This window comes from Bubalus bubalis, chromosome 20 (assembly GCF_019923935.1).
Source record: "Bubalus bubalis isolate 160015118507 breed Murrah chromosome 20, NDDB_SH_1, whole genome shotgun sequence".
Taxonomy (NCBI): domain Eukaryota; kingdom Metazoa; phylum Chordata; class Mammalia; order Artiodactyla; family Bovidae; genus Bubalus; species Bubalus bubalis.
Window position 1 is genome coordinate 39,601,471 of NC_059176.1, and position 19,937 is coordinate 39,621,407.

The window sequence follows — 19,937 nt, forward strand, 5'->3', positions numbered from 1 at the left end:
TCTCAGGTTGTTCTCAGGTATCCGCTCCCAGTAAGAGGCCTTCCCCTCGCCCCTTTCCCGTTATTCTCATTCGTCACTGCAGTCATCACTGCCTGATGAATTTACCCCCACCCCAAATATAAGCTCCATGAGAGCAGAAACTTCATTCCAGTTTATCAACCAAAGGAGGCAAACTTGCACCTTAGCCCTAGTCATTGGAAATAAAAGTAAATAAATAAAAACAAAACCAGCTGTCTCATACCAGCTCAGTTTTAATTTTAAAGTGACAAATGTACAGGTGGAATAAATTTTAAGCAACACCCTCCAGATCCCATTTACATGACAAGGAGCTGAATGCAATTTTGCCTTATCATCAACTACAGTAGTTTTCTGGCAATAATTTAGGAAGTCATAGCACAGAAACAGAACACCCTGGAGTTGTGGTCCATTTGTAAACTGATTTTCTTACAGGCTTAGCTGGAAGAGTAGATTTTCTTTCTTTCCTGACTAATGGTCACAGTGGGACAGGCAGGCTCCTTCTGTACCTTTCTTGAGTAAATTATGTCCACCCACCAGCCAGCAGTGTTCTGCTAGAGTGGGGTCCATCCGCTGAACCTACCTGCCGTGGGTCTGATCTGCCCTTTGGCCCTCCTGGGGAGGTCCCTGGTCTGAGTCAGACTTGCAGGTACTGTATGACTAAGTAAGGGTGGATCTGAAAAGTGGCCTCTGCTTTAACCCAGCAGCTGAGAAGGCAGCAGTTTTTCTTTGTGACTGTTATGCAAAGGAAAGGAGCAGTAATAGCTGAAGGTTGAGGAATCTAAATTTATATTGTAGTCTACCTGCCAGGAGTAAACAAGTAAATAATATCTTTCCAAACAAGTTATCATTTACAGTGGTAGCCCATACAGACTGCGGTCCAGAGTAGAACTTTTAAGTTCTCGCTGAAACTTTATCCCTTGAGCAGGAAGCCCTTTGTGATATGGCTGTGCAAGGAGATGAACCATCCATCCTTTGGAAGGGAGCTGAATCTGGGAGAAAGAGGTGGAAAACACTGAGATGTCCCCTGCCTTTCCAGAGCCTCAAGTCATCCAGGATAACTGGGCAGGCAGGAAAACTGGCTGTGCCACGGGGCTGAGTCACCAGCATCTCCCACGGCTTCTGTTGCTGCACTAAGGCTGCTGGGGATGTGGATGGTTTCATTTTCTTTACAAGTAAGCACTTTGGTGGAACAGCACTGCAAACGCTGTCAACAGAAAACAAAAGGCAAGGTGCAGGGGTCGCAGGCAAAAGTATCATCAGTGTTTCATTTAAAACACTTGTTTGTCCTCAGCACAAGGCCTGGAAGGCTCAGGAAGCTTCCAAGAGAGATGATCAGACCCACCCCACGCCAAACACTCAAGGGCATAAAACAGTAGGAACCAAGTTGGCCCTGCAGCCCACTCAGTGTGAGCCAGGCACTGCAGCCAAATCCAGCCCACAGATGTGCTTTTATTCTTGAGGAGAACCATCTAGAATCTAGATTTGGAAATGTCACATTAGCAGCCCTGAGATCATGCCCTCCGTAACTTTGCCTTGGGAGGCAGGTGCGGAGGGGAAGAAACTGCAGAGCTGGACATGGGCCAGGTCACCCACTTCGCGCCTGGAGGTTTGCTCGGGGGCTGAGTGCTCCTGTCTGGGCTGTGCTTTATTGGTGGAACTGAATTATGGCAAAGCCACTAGAAGCACAAAGTGTCAGTGCGTTCACTGGCATCTCAAAAACATCCTGAAAATGTAAATAAACAGATTCCATATGCAGACTAGTGATTTACACTTAAAACATTTAAATATAAATTAAGCTATAACTTAAGTTACAACCAAAAGAAAAACAAAAGAAAAACCAAAAGACACTCAGCAGTTGAGAATGCTGAACACATACACAGGACTCCCCAAACACGAGGCCATTAAAGCGATGCCATTTTTCATTGTGCCAACTTTACATTCATGATGTGCTAGTCCCGCCAGGCCACGCTGTACGGGGCCGCGTCATGCCGTCTGGCACTGCACTCCAGCCCGAGGCCCGTCATCGTCCTCTTCATAGGCCTCCCTGTGCTGGCGCCAGTTCTGCTCGTTGGGATTAAATTCCTTCAGCTCCACCTGATCCATGTCCTCTGTAATCCTGACTTTCTGTCGAGGTGGGAGCAGAGCTTCCAGCTGGGAAAGCTTGTCTTGGGGAAGCCAGTGTTTTTCAGGAAAAATAACCTGTAAAGAGTGAGGTGGGAAAAAGTTGTTTCTTCCCTTCCCAATTAAGGCATTTGATTTTATGTCCCATGGGAATAACACACACACACACACACACACACACACACACACACACACACACACACACACACACACACACACACGCACACACACACACACACACACGTACTTACTAAAAACTGTATGATCAGAATCCCTTTCACACACACACACACACACACACACACACACACACACACACGTACTTACTAAAAACTGTATGATCAGAATCCCTTTCTCCAGAGGTGATTTGTAGATCGGCATTCCTTCATTACGTACACATTTCAGGTCCCCATGCTTTATCACCTCACCTGTCACACACACACACAAAAAAGGTTTACTTATGAAATAGGAAGATGGACAATGGCCTGGAGCCTGGGGCAGGCCCGAGCACCCTCACGGCAGCAGGCTAAGGCAGGGGTCATGGAGCATCTGACTAGAAAGCTGGTCCCAGCCAGAATGATCCCTGTCAGAGGAACTGGCTGGGCAAAGGGGATGAGAGGAGGGTGGAAGTGGAACACTCTCTGATCCATGTGCTGGGCTCCTGCAGTGTATCCAAGGAGAAGGGGCTGGAGCCTCCATCATAAAGCAGGTTTAAAAACGTGAACTAGGAATCAACACTCAGTTTGGGAAAACAGTGCTATTATGTTAGCCTGCCTCTTCAGATATTACAAAATGACTTTCCCATGAGTGGGAGGAGATTCTCCTCCTCAGACTCCAGCAGAGCTTGGAGCAGGAATCGGCCTCGAAGGAGCCCAGCAGGAGAGCTAGCCTCCTTGGTAGGGAGCTCAAAAGGCACAGAGGTCTCCTCACACACCCATGGGCCGGAGCTGGCCCGGCTTGCACTCGCTGGGTCTTACGTTTCTACACTTTTTCAGAAGGTATCATGGGAGTTCAGCACCCACAGAGCACTTGCTGCTGCTGCTAAGTCACTTCAGTCATGTCCGACTGTGCAACCCCATAGACGGCAGCCCACCAGGCTCCCCTGTCCCTGGGATTCTCCAAGCAAGAGTACTAGAGTGGGGTGCCATTTCCTTCTCCACCAGAGCACTTGGTTCATCCCAAATTTTAAAATATTTTTTCCTTCCAAATATGAAGAGAGATAAAAGGGTTTTTTTTTTTTAAGTATGCCTTTCAGCTCAGTAATGAAAATGGGTAAAGAAATAAATACCCAGGAAAAATATGAACGGGGGGTGGGGGCAAACACTTATTTATTCAGCATCCCACTCTCCTGGATGAATGCTCTCCAGAGGAGATCTTTTGAAGTATCTCATGGGAATTTTTCAAAATAAAGCAGGTGGAGGACTCTCTTCTTGAGGGTCATTCAGCACAGGGCTGTGTGGCTTACACAGGGCCCTTAGAGCTGCTGATGGCAGCCTTAGCCAAACAGCCCCATGCTACTGGGCTTGTCATGGTTTTCATTTTGTTTTTAAATGGCTTTCTGTCTCTCTGTTCCTATCAGGTGTCACTTGTTATTGCTCTCAGCACAGCTCCTCAGGCTTCTGCTTTAACTCTCTGAGGGCAAGGAAACCCTGGGACCAAATATGGACAACCACATGTAAGACAGGGAAAAGAGGATGACTTTTGACTCTTCTGTGAGGTACAGCTCCACCTTCAGTCAGGGGGATCACAACCTGCTGAAGCTCTTAAGGCACTTTTTTCTCTCATCTCCTCATTCTCAGCCATTTTCAAGACAGCCTAAGGGGCTCTAGCGAGGAAGGCAGTACAATAGGAAAAGAAGGAAGAGGAAATGAAGGAAAGAGAAATAAGCCAAAACAACAGAAGAAGAGCTGAAAAGAAAAGGAGAGGACTCAAAAAAAAAAAAAAAAAAAAAAGATAAATGGGCAAAAAGAAAAAACAAGCGAAATCTCCAGCAGGAGGTTTCCCGGACACCCTGCCCTCCTTGTAACTAAGCAAAGAAATGGGTTTCTCAGGGTTCACCACTTTCTCCCTCTGGGGCTCGCCTCCTCTCTCCTGTCCTTGTGGCTGGGATTAGTTGGGAGACAGCAAGGAGCCCTGGGCTCCCATCCCATGGCACAGGCCCCAGCTCCAGGGAGCTCGGCCAAGGATGAGCTTTCCCAAAGAAGTCACACAGCATCCCAAAGATGCCACCCAGCTCCTATTTCCAGAAGGGCTGGAATAAGGGTTGAGGTAATGTTAGGGGACACTGGACATGATACCAGGGGTCTTGGGCACACACCCACTCACAACCTAGGGCTTTGTTACAACCTCAAACTTTCCTACACAAGTGAGAGGAGGAATTGGGTACCTTGGGAGGCTTACAAATGGAATCTAAAGGAAGATGTTGTATTTAAGTTTTTCATGGATATTTGTATTATAGGGCAGTGCTTTTCCTCAATCCTTAAGTATATCTATATGCAAACAGAACAAAAAATCAAATGCTAAGATTTTAACAACAGGCAAACCATGTATCGGTGGTCCTCGTGCTACTTTTATTTTCACAACTTTTTCTTAAATTTGAAATTGTTTCAAAATGTAAAAGACAAAAGAAAACCTCTGATCAAGACTGGGATATATAATTCCATTTCATTTATACTCAGAAAAGGAAGAAACAGAAAAAGCCAAAGAGGAAAGTGGCAGAGAAAGAGAACAGGCCAGAAAAGGGAAGAGAGAAATGGATACAGAGGAAGAAAGGCCCGGAAGGTGGTTGGGGAGACCAGGTGGCTCACCCCACTGGACTGCAGGGTCTTGATTATTTCCACTGCTGCTGGATAGGCTCACTCGCTGGTTACCTCCAAGCCCAGCCCTGAACCCATCCCATCTAGCTTTAAATCTCAGATGCCCACGTGAAAAGTCAGACTTCCCAATAACTCTGTGCCCAGCGAGGGGACCAGAACAGCACTGCTCATGGCCAGTGATGGGGGTCAAGAACATCTGGGTGGCTCAGCCACCACTGCACCCATCTGGACACTCTTTGACATGGACAACTGACCTGAAGTGCTATTCACAGGCAGCTTCAAGTTGAGCGTCCCAGCCTGGTCTCTCTCCCCTCTCCCCATGGCCCCTTCCAGGCAGGTGCTCTGAGGCCCTAGCTGCAGTGAGCATTAGCCCTCCTGGGAGCTGGGAGCCCGGCATCTAGACACGTGCTGGCAGGCTGAACTCTCAAGCCCGTGAGAATCCTTCTGGTTCACAGGCAGCTCCCTCCAGCTCCTGTGCACGCGTGCAGATAAGCAGTTCTCTAGATGCCACCAAGGGTAAGCTGGCAGGCGATGCCTTTTTTCAGGAATATTCTATTTTAAAACGTCTCATATGTAATCGACAACACAGAGGCTAGAGGAATGTGGATGAATCAGCACAGATCACCATGTGATAGGGAAAAAAACCACCTATTATCAGCTGTGTTTTATTACACAAAAGTTAATTTTTTAAAAATTTTAGGTCAGATTGGCAGGTTCCAGGTAAAATTTTAGATCCCCATAGATTCCAACTGAATTTTTTTTCAAGCAGACTATAAAAGAAATTGACAAAATTCTCGAGTCTCTACTGATGACTTTAAATTTACAAAAAATCAAGTCACGCTAACTTGAATGTGAAACCAAGGTTAAGTTGCCAGGATCATCAGGCCAAACACACAGAAGAACTACAACGAAACACACATTTGAAACATTACCTGATTTAGATGTAATAACAAGGACTCGATCATCCAGTGTTTTTATCGTCTTCTTGAAGCCACAAAGGGCTTCAGAAAGCTGAATTTTCATTTTCATGATCAAGTCATGGCCTCGTCTCTGAAAGACACTATGATCCTTCTGATCAAGCACAATTATGACATCACCAGGCTCCAGCTCGGGCTCCTGATCTCCTTCTCCATGAAATAGTATCTTTTGCCCATCTTTCATACCTATGAAACATCATCCCTTTCTGATTAGCCATTTCTCTTAAAAACCATACTTTCAACAAAGTTTTTGAAGAAGGCTCACAGAGCCCTTTGGGGGGTTCTTTACTCATCAAACCCCCCAACTTTGTGCAGGCCTGGGGCTGGGAGAGGTGGCTAGGAATACCACTGACAAAGAGGCCTACTCCCCTCCACATATCCCGGGTCCTCAGCCAAACGTACAGCAGGGAGAATGGGAAACAAGGCTCCGCCTCGAGCACCATGCGACCGTGCACTGTCTGCCAGGCCCCGACACCACAGCTGACAGCGTGCTGTGAACACACGTCCCCTTGCTGGTGCACAAGCAGTGCTCTAACAAGTCTCTGTGCACCCGCGCACAGGGCCAAGTCCCTCAACCTTTGTGCTGGTTTGCGTACTGAACTGTGTACTTTGGTCTCATCTCTCACCTAAAATATATTCTCTGGATTAGAAAGATACAAAATAATCAGGGGAATAGCTAAGAGGGGAAAAGCCCTTAAAATGATGCCCCTAGGCAAAATGAATAGCAGGGGGAAGGTGCTGGATTTGGGAGAATCTGCTGCAACAGAGGGGAAATTTGTGGAGGAAAGGGACGCACAGCTGTGAAGATGTACATGAGCTCTCACAGCCAATGCATGATAAAAGCCACTAGCAAGAGCACTCCAAATGACTCTAAAGGATGGCTTGAGAATTGCAAGCGAGGGCAATTAACCAAAATCAAGGTCAAGTGACTTCTGGAGCATTGGAAAACCTTAACAAGAAATTGCTTTGGATTGGAAGAATTGATGGCCCACACTAAGGGTATCTAAACTCCAGCTGTGCTGTGGCTCCTCTCCCTGATACCTAACCTGCGTGCTCCATACTCAGCACCTGAGGGGCACTTCTGCCAGCCTGGGGTGCTCGTGCTGCACTGCCTCACCTTTCTCCACGTGTACCTCGATAATCTTCTTCTCTCGGATGACCTTGGCACCGTTGCAGCTTTCGCAGCGGTCCTTGGGGTTGATGCGCTCGCCCTGGCCCTTGCACTCGATGCACATGGTCTGGATCTGCTGCACCATGCCCGGCCCAATTTGCTGGATGTGAATCTGCATCCCTCGCCCCTTGCACACCGGGCACTTCTCCACAGACCCCTTCTTCCCACCAACGCCTGCAGGGAGACAGGAACGAGGCTGTATTCTTCCCTTAAAAGAGGCTCTGCTGGACGCCACCACAGAAGGGTGATGAGCCATGAAACTGGACACTGTGGTTTGAATTCTATTCACAATCATAAAAAGCCATGTGGGAGAGTCTGGATGATTCTAGCCAAGCAGACAATATCCAGATATTAACATGTGATCGCAAATATTTGTGGTTTTAGCTGTGCCAAGTCAAATTCATCACTTTAACGTCACCAACTATTTTCTTCCACCCCAGGGTGGAAAAACACCCATGCCTACACGTGACCGTGGAGGCTGGAGAACACATCCCTGCCCATAGGAGCGGCTACACAGCCCAGCCACTTCTCTGTGGGACACCGTGTGACGAAGTCACTGGATCTGACTTTTCTTGAAAAATTAGATTTAAAAAACCCATGCTAATTACATTTATGTTTAAGTCAAGGACAGTAAACTATGGCCAGCTACGTGGTTTTGTAAATAAATCTTTATTAGAAGACAGGTGCATCATCTATTTGTTTATCTGTTTATTTCCTGTCTATGGCTGCTTCTGCACTAAGAGTTCACTAGTTACGACAGACACGGTATGGCTCACAGAGCCCAAAACATCTACCATCTGGCCCTTTACAGCAAAAGTGTGCTGACCCCTAGGGCTGGGTGAACTATCTTCATTTTTATATTTTTAAAATAATTGACAACACATTAAATAAATGTGCAAGCCAAAGAAAAGATGTACAGGGCCAAATAAAATGGGTTTGGCCTTCAGGCCACCTGTTTGTAATTTCTGACCTTCATATTTGAAAAGATCAATTGTTTTTCTCTGAATTGTAAAACAATAAGAATTGTTTCCAGATCAGAGGAACCAGAACTATGAGACTCATTCAGAAATGAATACTTACCTTCACATTTCTCACAAATTACATTTTTCTGGAGAGCCAATTTCTTTGTGACTCCATTATATAAATCTTCAAGAGTTACAGACAACTGATGTACCACATTCTTGCCTTACGGAGGAGAAAGAAACCAATTAGCAATACTGTATCAGATGTACCACTGTATTAAACACCACCTATATGACCTTTAGTTGTATGAAGTCTCCAGAGACTCAGACTGTGCCTGTTGTCATTCATTCATTCCCTTCCCTAGGGGAGGCAAAGCTTCAGTTACACCTGGCCCATCCTTCTGGCCCTCTGCCAATATGAGAACTAATATCTTTTCTAGCTATGAGTTAATTATTCAATCATTTATAGATGTCAACAAAGACTTTCCATCTTTATTTTCTAAGAACAAATCTGAGAATGAGAGATCAATGAGGAAGCCCATTATGTTAACCAGTGAGACTGGTGAAGCAGGTTCCTCATGAAGACACGAAGTCAGACTCTGGACCTTCTACTGAAACTCTTTCTTGAACATAATGCCCTTTACTTTTTGAGCCCTTCTGTGACTTGTGACTGACTGCAAACTCTTTCATCTGTGGAAATCTTGTCTGTTCACGCAGGACAGTGGGCCTTTTATCTTCAGGGAGGGCATCTGTCTGCTCTGGTGCCATCTCAGCCTCTCAGGATCCATAGCATCAGGTCCCCCTCTGCTGCCCACAGGGCTCTCGAGGTCTGAGAGATGGACTGAGACGAGTCCTCATATCAAGGACTGAGATGCTGTCTTTGGTTATTGGCTGTCAACCTTGAGAGATGACTAATTAAGGGTGTGAAGTTGTTCATCTCAAGACAGTGAGAGAGCTGGGCAAGAGGACACCCAAAGGTTTTAATCACATTCACACTGTCAATTATACGAGCAGGCAATGCACCCAGACAACAGGGTAAAGATTTTTGCCTAATAAACACTTGGTGATTTTTAGCACACTATATTCACAGAATTGACAGCCAAGGTTTTCAAAGCCCAAAGTCAATTATAATGTGAGAATTGGTATAGCCTTATTCATCCAGGGGCCTCTTGTTGACACCAAACCACCCTTCTTAAACCTCAATGCAGAGCTTGTTTATTTTTATTTCATTCAGGATTGAAATAAGCTTGGCTATCTATCTGGTTTTGAGATCTAAAGCAGAGTACCAACTGTAAGCTGGACAGGGGAAGGGGGCTATAAGAGACCACTGGTAATAGTCAGAGGTGACAGCTAGAGCCTGTCAGGAGGTAAGAGATAGAAAAATTAGGAAGAACAAACCCCAGAATTAAAAAACAGAGCCCTGGGACCATTCCACCAAGAGTTAAGTTCCTCATTCACCTCTGGGGATGAAGCTGCTAGTCCTAAGGCATTCTGAAGAGATGGGCAAGGTAGTTTCTTTTACAAAGATGTTCAAACATCAAGGGGTGAATTTTGTTACCAGAGAATCTCCTGAGGAGGCTGAGGAAATGAGGTTGCACTCTGCACGGCAGAACGCCAGCCAGAAACACAGCCCGCCGGCCCCACCGGCTCAGGAGACTCAGGGAGGAGGCGCGCAGCCGCGTCGTCAGCACTGACCACAGGAGCTGCCATCACGGCTCTTAGGACACTGGGAGTCTGACCCCAACAGAAGAGAAAAGGAGGGCAAGGTAATCTTGACCTTCCTCCTTCCTCCTCACCACCATTTGCTCCTTTGTGGGGGCAGGGCGGGGGGTGGAGCACACCACTTGGGGGACCTTAGTTCCCCAACTAGGAATTGAACCCAGGCCCCGAAAGTACAAGGGCAGAATCCTTAGCACTGGACCACCAGGGAATTCACCATCTGCTCCTTTATATGTGGGGTTTGGAGAGTGTCAGGCAATTAACTAGTAGCTGTACTAAGAGACTCTGGGTAGCCTGGATACTAGGCAAGTGATGAACTACTTAAAGTTAATGATTTCCCAAACACGGTAACTACACCCTTTTAAGGCAAGATCCCTCATGATTCCAGTAACACATACAATTTGGAAACGAAAACTTGCTTAACGTCTTTATTTACCTCTTCTCTCTCGAGCCATCCGTCCTCCGCCACCAAAGAACATGTCAAAGATGTCCATGGGGGAAGAGAAGCTGGGGCTGCCTGAGCCTCCTTCCTTAATGGCCTGTTCGCCACCCTGGTCATAAATCTCCCTTTTCTTTGGATCTGAAAGCACTTCATATGCCTGGGATATGAGCTTAAACTTTAAAAGAAAAAAAGAAAAAAGATTAGAGAGAGAGAGAAGGTTTGAGTTGTTTATGAAGCAAACTCAACATACAAATGCAATAACAAAGGGATTCTGCATCCAACCCCCCAAACTGGTGGGTCTATAGGTTATTTGGAACCTGACTTTTCCATTCAATCCCCTTGTAGCGTGGGATACATAGGGCAAGCGTTACTATAGGATGAGAGGCAGGACCACTGCCTCTCTGCAGAGGGTAAGGATACAGAGCGGTAGGAAGGACTTTCTGCCTCCTCGGGCTGCACCAGACAGGAAGAAGTGGAGCAGAATTAAGATGCCATGAGACCAGGCCAGGGCTTAACCTACAACCACAAGAGGCCCAGAGCTCCCAGCATACTGCTGGCTTTCCAGCTCAGGAGGGCTGCTTTCCTAGTTCACTAGCATGATATTTGACTACAAACATTTTGTGAGCAACACTCCGCATTCAGGCTGCAGACAGCGTGCATAAAACTGTCCTGACTGCCCCTCAAAGTCCCTCCCCTCTTGCAGTCTCCCCCATATCTCACTTATTGGCAATGCCAAGACCTCATTTCCTCTCCGTCACATCTCATCTGTCAATGCTGATGCTACCTTCAAAAGTCTATTTCCAGTGCCCTAAGACAGACAAAACACCCAAGTCTGTCAAAACTGTATCTTGTAATCCAATTGTAAGAAAAGAATCAGAGAACCCAAACTGAAGTAGCAAAACTCCAGGTGGCACTAGGGGTAAGGAACTTGTCTGCTAATGCAAAGACTTAAGAGACCCGGTTTCAATCCCTGGGTTGGGAAGATCCCCTGGAGGAGGGCATGGCAACCCACTCCAGTATTCTTGCCTGGAGAATCCCATGGACAGAGGAGCCTGGCAGGCTACAATCCATGGGGTCGCTAAGAATCAGACACGACTGAAGTGACTTAGCATGCATGCATGCACACATTGCAAAACTAAAAGACAGGAAAACGAAATGTAACCTGTGTGACCCAAAATTGGATCCTGTATTGAACCTTACACTGGGAAAAAAAATGGCTACAAAGGACATTGGAACAACTGGAAAAACAGGAATTTTTTTCTCAATGTTAATTGGTAATTTCTCAATGTTAATTTGATAACTGTACTATGGTTATGCGGGGCTTCTCAGTTGGTGCTAGTAGTAAAGAATCCGTCTGCTGATGCAGGAGATGCCGGTTCGACCCCTGGGTTGGGAAAATCCCCTGGAGGAGTAAATGGCAACCCACTCCAGTATTCTTGCCTAGAAAATCCCATGGATAGAGGAATCCGGCTGTGGTTTACATAACTATGGTTATATAAAAGATATTGTTTTCCCAGGAGAAACACTTAGGGCTGACAGGTTATGATGTGTGCAACTTACTTTCCAAAGCTTTAGCAAATAGTAATAGAGATGGGGAAAGCAAATGTGGCAACATATTTATAATCAGTGAAAGTGGGTGAAAGAGACACACGTTTGTTGCACCATCCTTGTCTTCTCTGTAGATACAGAGAAGTTTTTAACATAAATCACTATAAAATATCCAAAATCCATCCCTTCTCACCACCACTATGCCTGCCCAGGCACAGGCACCCTCTTGGCCTGGATAACAGCAGTGACTTCCTAGTGGATTCCCACCTTCCACCCTCACCCCGGCTTTCCGTCTTCTGCACACAGCAGCCAGAACTTGCCAGCTAATCATGTCAACCCTCTGCCTTGAGCCTTTCAAGAGGCCCATCTCACTTGGAGTAAAACCTAATTCTTATTCTCATCTGCAAGCTCAACTTGGCACCACTGCCTCCAGCTCCCTGAAATTCTGCTTGGGTTTTACCAGCCTCCTCACTGTTCCCCAACACCTGAGCACTTACTGTTGGGGTTGTGTCCCCCACTGCAATGTCAGTTCCCTGAGGACAGGGAGTTAGGTCAGCTGTGTCCACTAGCATATCCCCAAGCCTAAAACACTGCTGAGCATGTAGAAGGCACTTGGGAAATACTTGTTACATGAATGGCTCGATTCTGGGGATTGAGAAATGAGTAAATGAGACAGAGTCTTGGTTCTTCAGAGGTATGGTTTAGTCTGTGAGACAGATGTCTATATAAACATCCTATAATGCAGCTGGCTCCAGAAAGCATGCAGGAAAAAAAGTGCTCTGAATATACAAATATGGAAATGACAGAGACGCTAGGTTTTCTCCTGTACTGCAGGTCCCGGATGGAGATCTAATAAGTAATAATAAATAACAGATGATAGCTAAAAAGTAATAGCTAACAACTGGGTAATTTAAAAAACTGTCTCAGAGACATCAGAGTCATACTCCAGGTAGTTGGGTCTTTTGATATATTGATTCTCGCACACCATTTCTGTAAAGAAAGAGGTAGCACTTACTACTACTCCTTTCCACAGCAGAAAAAGAAGGTTTAGGGATGAGGTGCAAGGCACGGAAGATCAGAAAGCAATCAGGCCAGGCTGCCCCGAGAGAGTTCCTGGGGTCTGCACTAGGTAAATATACTTCATGAAGTATATTCACTAGCTAAATGTACTAGGTAAGTATATTCACGAGGTAAATATTCACTAGGTAAATATACTTCATGAAGTATATTCACTAGCTAAATATACTAGGTAAGTATATTCACGAGGTAAATATTCACTAGGTAAATATACTTCATGTCCACTAGAAACGCTCACCAGATATTATGGATACTTGAAAAGACACTTGGACTTAACAGAACAGATGATTAATCTACAAAGGAAAAGGAATGCCCTTTTCCTTGTGGCATTCAACCAGAAGCCAGATCTCATGTGGGCGTGGGGCTCCTACAACCCTGGGGGTCTCAGCACTCCATTCTAATTCAGGTCCGTGCCTGACCCCGTTCTCACAGCAGGAGATTAGTACTCTGTCCAGCTCACCTTTCAGACAGTAATAATTTGCCATAGGACTGTTTTGGTTTTTTTTCTTTGGTTTCTGTTGCAGCATGTGGGCTTCACAGCCTTGTGGCATGTGGGTTCTTAGTCCCCCGACCAAGGATCCAACAACCTTCATGCCCTGCATTGGAAGGCAGATTCTTAACTACTGGGCCACCAGGGAAGTCCCTACCACAGGACTTTTAATAAGATTATTATGCAGCTGAAAAAAGGGCTTTAGAGACTATGCAGCAACTTGGGAAAGCATTGATGGTAAAATATTAACTGGTGAGGGAAAAGCACCTCTGTGCCCGGATGCCCGTAAACAATCACTCTGGAAAAAGGCTGGAAGGAAGCACAGCAACAGCAGTTAGGCTCATGTGTACTTGGTCGGTTTTCCTCAATATCCTGACATTTCCTGTACAGTGCTGCCCTCTTAATATTTTTGAATTTGCATGTCTGTCATTCAAACTAAAAGTTACGATGAAATTGGCCAAAAGAGCAAACTCATCTCTAAAGCTGGCTGGGGTTAACAGCAACGACTTTACCCCGAGTCACAGCCCCCGAAAGGGACTCGCTGACCGACACACTGCCTGTGTGTCTTTCAGAAAACCAGCTGCAGAAAAGTAGAGACTCCACACAGGGCACCTGACATCAAACACAGGCACCCAGTGCTTAGCAACACAGGACAACAGGGCACAAAACAAAGACCAACACCCAGCAGCCTCCTCAGTGGCCCGGGGCAAGGAGAAGGGACTGGCTTAGTCTATTTTGGAAGAGATGTTAATACAGTGACTAACTTAGCAGGAAAAAAACAAAAAAGGTTCCGCCTATGGCAGATAAAGTAGACAAGAACTGAATAGACTTGCACACAAAAGCAAAGGCCTACACGCTGTGCCCGGTACATAGAAGGCTCAGAAAGGAGGTGTCTGGTGAACAAACGCATGAGTCCTCTCTAGGCAACCTATAGTAGAGTTTCTATAAACTGTGTCCCCAGTCTCCTCAACCCCTTTCGTTGCTGGGGAATATGGGCAGCATAATTAAAGAAGGTTGAGCACAAGTGGTTCACACTATGGTCAGAGGCAGTCCCCTGGAAGAAGTTTTAGCTGAGAACTAAATTAAAGGGCTTTATCCCCTTCATGGATGGTGGGGACAGAGAAGTACTGTATTCCTGAAACATCACAGAACCCCTCCCCCATCCCCCCTAAGCTGAAAGGGACCTGCCAGACCCTTCAAGAGCCTCATTTACATGACACTAATTCAATATCTGGTTATAAATATTAGTTTAAAACAAATCAACCACCTCTGCTCAGACAGGTATACATATATGCAAGGCAACACCTACAGAAATGTATTACCGGTCAAGTCTAATTTTAAAAAAAGCTTCAGAACACCAGCAGCCAACTCACTCCAACTGCAGGCACACAGCCATGACTTACGCTTGGACAGCGCTCTGAGATCTGACCTGAACCGGGGTCAGAGACTGTCCCACACGCTGCCCCTGAAACGTGAAATTAGAAGCCTGGCTGTGCTCTCCTTAAAGGATGTTCTCACTAACAGCCTACAATGAACATAGGGAGCAAATCCATGAATCACCAACACTACATAAAAAGCCAGTGACTTTCAAAGCTACAGTAAGCCACCTAAATATAGATGAGAAAGAACACAAGTAACAGACAAATGGTCTTACAGGAAAGCATTTTAAACTTGTGACAGCCACACTCGGCACATGTGGCTAAATATAAACATTCTATCACTGTTGCCACCCAGCCAACCTTCTTAGGCAGCTTTCTCCAGCTTGCAAACACTCCCACAGACAGGTATTTTGATACTAGCGCTGTTTCGGGCAAGTCTAAGTGCTAGACGAGTGAACTACGGCCTCAGAAGTGGCCCAAGTGTCATCGCTATCACCTACTACAAAACCCCAGCTCCCAACAACCATCCAGGACATCCCAAGTTTTATAAGACAACAGCAAGAAGTCAGAGGAGGAGTGAGAAGGCCAATAAGCTTTCCCAAGGATAAATGCCTCATCCTTCTAATCACCTACTCTGGTGGGTAATGAGCCTCCTTGGGCATAAAAAGCAGGTTGATTCTTCTATGAACAGGATGAAAAAGTTTCATTTAGGCCTTTCATTTATGTGTGCAGAGCATTTTTCAGCCTATTATTGGTCCTTAGGGTCAACTGCGGGTCATCAGTCACAGAAAACCTGGAATGTTCATATAAAATTATGTGTCAGGTTAAAGATCTCCGTGTCCCTGTTTAATAAAGAAAAGGTGATTATTCAGTGTCTGACAACCTTGGTCAGGCAAGAGATAGGCACACAGGACAAACTCAGTCCGCCATTCTCCAGAGGGACACCGGGATGTCCAAGGTACTAGTTCAGATTAAAGAAATTCATCTCCAAGGCTTGTGCATCAACAGGGAAAACCAGAACAAGACTAATTCAAATCCAGTCGTTCCCAGCAGGAACACAACTTCTAATCGCGTGTGCCTCAGTTTCCCTGCGTGCTGGCAGCCTTTCCTAGAGGAATATCCGAAACCCTAGGAAAACGGGCCCCCCACGTTTCCGTCCCAGCCCTCCCCGGCATTCGGAGGCGCCCCCTAAACACTTGTGGAGCGAACAGAGGAATGAATGGGCCGAGCGGGGAGTCGCCAGGGGTCACCAGTCCCGATACTCCGCCCGGCGAGCCTGGGGCTAGGCGAAGTGCCCTCCATCTGACCGCGCCGCGCCCCCTCGGCCTCGGGCCACCTCAGGCCCCAGCCCGGCCCCGCGGCGGGGTGCGCGCGGCACCTGGTGACCGCCTCATCAACAAGCGTGGCTCGGGTTCCCCGCCGCCTTCAATAATTCACAGCCCACGAGCTGCGGGCTGAATAACTGACGGCGGGCCCCACGCGAGCCCGGCCCGCGCCGCCCCGAGCCCGGCCAGCACCTTCTCGCCCTCATCCGGGTTCTTGTCTGGGTGGTACTTGAGCGCCAGCTTCCGATAGGCCTTCTTGATCTCCTCCGGGGAGGCGCTGGGCTTCACCCCCAGGATGTCATAGTACTGGGTCTCCTTCACCATCTTGTCTCTGCGGGGTGGGGCGGGCAGGACGGTCAGCGCGCCGCGGACGCCCCCGCCGGGCCCCTGGCCCGCGCCCCCGCCGCCCGCCCGCGCGTCACGGTCACGGCCGCACCCGCAGCCGCCGTCCCCGCCCTCCCGTCCGCCCGCGCCGGGCCGACCTCCGCGCCCGGCACCGCCGCACTCGAGCAGCCGGCTCCTCCGCGGCGGGTTTTATTCGGCCCCGGCGGAAGGTTCCGCAAGGAGACAGTGACGCCACAAAGGCCCAGAACCTTCGCGGAGGTTCCGGTGGCGCCTGGACCTGGTGGGCTGGGGCGCGGCTGCAGGTTCTCGGCCGGGACTCCCGACGCCCCGGCCCGGCACGACACCCCCCCCCCCCCCCCCCCACTCCGGCTTACCCAGTATCCTCGGTCGTCTGCTCCTCCGGCCGCCCGTCTGACTCTCCGGAGCTCCAGTGCTGACTGCCGCCCCGGGCCATGTTGGGGTGTTTGGAAGACGGCTTCGGCGTGGAGGGCGCCTTCCGACGGCCGTCCCGCCGACCGAGGCCGTCCCCTTTCCCTTCCGCGGGTCCGTGGATCTGGCCGGCTCGAGGATCGGGTGGCCTGGAGGGCAGCGTCGGCGGGAACCCTGCCCCAAGGGGTTGGACTGGGAGGGCTGCACCCCGCGTTCCCCACCCGGCCTCTCCCTGGGGGTGTGGCCGTCCTCTGTTTGGTCATGGCTGGGATGCGCCCTGAGGCCTGCCTCGTATTGTTGCATTTTTGAGGGGTTTTGAGTGGGTGGGGGCTCTCTACGGTGCTGGGGCCGCATTTCCCGAGGCCCTGCAGCTGCTGGCACCCCGCGGGGCATCTTCAAGGCTGAGGTGAGCGGAGGCCCTTCCAGATGCGTACAGTGGTGCTTTGCTGGCCCCAGCTGTGGATGGTGGTCTCTCAACTACCTACAATTGGGAACCCCTGAAGTCTCCCAAGAATAAGCAGTGACGTCCCCCAGATGACGCCCGTTAGGTAGGAGCAGTGACGTCCCCCATGTCTCCCAAAGGTGGGCAGAGACCCCTCCCCTCCGAACCATCGAGGTTGATCCGGGCTGGTGGGCGCAATGGGCATGGGGAGTCGGGTAGGAGAGTGGTTCTGGAGGCTGCAGCAGGACCCTCCCTGCCTGGTGCGGTAACAAGACCCTGACTTCTTTCCTCTGTGCCCAGCTCCCAGAGGGTGCCTGGGAGCCAGGATGGCTACTCGCTGCAGTGACGTGGGCGTGGCAGGCAGCACTATCAGAGAATTGCAGGCCTTGGCTTCTGCGGATGGAACGCTGTCAGGGAGGGGAGGCCGCTGCTCACCTGCCTGGGATCCCTTGGCCTCCTTTTGGGTCCTGTGGCTGAGGCGAGCACCATACCCTCCTCCAGGTAGTCTGTGGGGGTGAGAAACGACTTTTAACTTACAAGAGAAGTTAAGCTGCTCGTTTCTGTTCTTGGAAACATTGCCTTTCCCCTCTCAATTAGACCACTGGAGAGCAGAGAACTCAGAGCTGGAAGTCAACAAGCTTGACTGTATATCCAGATGTTATTAACTAGATAAGCCTTAGCCTCTCTGAACTTGTTTCTTCGTCAGCAGGACATGGTCATTGCCACTTGCCTGCCACCCCCACGGGGCTCTTGCAGGGATCAAATGGGATGATGACTGTGAAGGCTTCTAAGACAGTGGATCTCAAACCTGGCTGTTCATGGGGATCACTTGGGCGCATCTAAAAATCCCTGTGTCCAGGCTGCACCCCAGACTAATCGCATCCAAACTTCTCTTCGTGGAACCCAAGTGTCAGTCCTTTTCAAGTTCTCCAGGTGATTCCAGTGTGCAGCCAGAGCCGAGAACCACTGCCCTGCACCACACATTCACCCAGATTCAGTAGTCTGAACCAGTGGCCGTGGCAGGAAGAGCCTCTGTGAGTGGTCAGAGCCTAGATGCATAGAATGGGACTGTGAACTCTGGGACCAGTGAGACCTAGGTTCCAGTTGCTACATCAGGCTGCCTGCCCTTGGGCAGGTGATTTAACTGAGCCTTAGATTCCTCAGCCTTTTAATAGGGATAATATTAACAGTATCTGCCTCACGACCTCCTGAAGCACCTGGCACATAGTCTCATCACACCATGATGCATTTTGTTCTTTTTGCTTTTATCTAAGCTGAAAAGTGTTAGTCATTCAGTCACGTCCGACTCTTTGTGACCCCATGGACTGTAACCCACCAGGCTTCACTGTCTATGGAATTCTCCAAGCAGGAATACTGGAGTGGGTTGCCATTTCCTTCTCCAGGGGATCTTCCTGATCCAGGGGTTGAACCTGAATCTCCCACATTGAAGGCAGACGCTTTACCGACTGAGCCACCAGGGAAGACCTATCTAAGCTGAAGAAGCTGACAAAGATTCTTTCCTTTATGAAACTCTAGCCAGGCTCCTCAGAGCCCTTTCTCAACTTTGGCCTCAACCTTGACCTGTAAAGACAAGTACTAACATAGTTTCTAACTGCTCAAAACTGCCTCCCTAAGATGACACCAACACTGCCCCAGACTGCTTGCCTGAGAAAGCTCAAGGCTGCCAAAGATTTTTATTGTCTGTCGTGAGGACAGGGCCTCTGTCTTCCGATCTCCGTGGGACAATTGAATTCTAACTTCAGTAATATCAGCTAGCAGACGCTATTGGCCTAGTTGAATTTACACTTGACCTTTGGTAATTTTTCACTTCTCTGACTCTCCTGAGCACCCCCACCCTTGCCTCCCTCCCTTCTCCTTCATTTTCACTTTAAAATACCCAGCTGTTTCTGTGCAGATTAAAGCCGAGTTCAGTTCATGCTGATCTCTTTTCCTTATTGCAATAGTTACTACTGATTAAAATCTCTCTTTACCACTTCAGCTAGCATCCAGGTTTGTTTACCTTTGACCATGCCTTTGAAGTTCTAGGACATTTGTTTCCTTGAATTATGCATGGGAGGATTTGAGGCTGTGCATAGACATTTCTTACTCTCTTGGTTCTGTTTGTTTTCAGAGTTCACTTTTTCTTCATTGCAACCTTTATTGAAAATGACATTGGTTTTTGAGTCACAGAAAGCAATGTAAAGTTTCCTTTTAATTTGTTTTTTTATTTAGGTTAAAAATGTAGATAAATATGTAAGGTAAGTAATATTGATGGCATCACTGACTCGATGGATGTGAGTCTGGGTGAACTCCGGGAGTTATTCATGGGGTCACAAAGAGTCAGACACGACTGAGCGACTGAACTGAACTGAAGTATATGATAGTGCAGGTGGCACAAGAAGAAAGCAAGAATTGTGGTACTTGGAAACTAGGGAAATGCTGATCCAATTCCACCCCCGTCACTTTGCAGCTGAGGAGACTTCTTGATGAAGAGGCAAAACTAAAAGGCATAGATTGGGCATTTTCCCTGACTTCCAGTGTCAGAGTCCCCTTGTGACCCAGGGTGGAAGGAGAGTCAAAGCAGGCAGAGAAGTAGCTCTCACCAAAGCTGCCTGGAACAGGTTCTCCATAGAGTCAGCTGAAGTGGGAAAGTCACCCATGAATGGGGAAGGGGTC

General features: G+C 48.1%; 1 protein-coding gene across 2 annotated transcripts; it reads right to left on the reverse strand.

Moving 5' to 3' along the window:
- Positions 1-233: 233 nt before the first annotated feature.
- Positions 234-16,991, reverse strand: DNAJA4 (DnaJ heat shock protein family (Hsp40) member A4). 2 transcript variants are annotated; one of them, XM_025271644.3, is made up of 8 exons: positions 16,765-16,991; positions 16,238-16,376; positions 10,221-10,401; positions 8,184-8,288; positions 7,050-7,277; positions 5,888-6,118; positions 2,467-2,567; positions 234-2,217 (listed from the first exon to the last, which is right to left on the reverse strand). In XM_025271644.3, exons 1-8 carry the CDS (start codon positions 16,842-16,844, stop codon positions 2,002-2,004), a joined length of 1,281 nt encoding a protein of 426 aa, XP_025127429.2. In that variant the 5' UTR covers positions 16,845-16,991; the 3' UTR covers positions 234-2,001. The 2 variants fall into 2 exon arrangements, with proteins under 2 accessions (XP_025127429.2, XP_025127430.2); XM_025271645.3 differs by lacking the exon at positions 16,765-16,991 and adding an exon at positions 16,528-16,686.
- Positions 16,992-19,937: the final 2,946 nt, after the last annotated feature.

What these genes read in the sequence shown, in the direction of transcription:
- DNAJA4 (XM_025271644.3), bottom strand. Translation starts at nt 16,844, where the DNA reads ATGGCCCGGGGCGGCAGTCAGCACTGGAGCTCCGGAGAGTCAGACGGG. An exon ending in ACCCGGATGAGGGCGAGAAG is followed by an intron (nt 10,402 to 16,237) that starts GTGCTGGCCGGG and finishes TTTCTTTTAAAG; the next exon opens with TTTAAGCTCATATCCCAGGC. An exon ending in CGAGGTACACGTGGAGAAAG is followed by an intron (nt 6,119 to 7,049) that starts GTGAGGCAGTGC and finishes GATGTTTCATAG; the next exon opens with GTATGAAAGATGGGCAAAAG.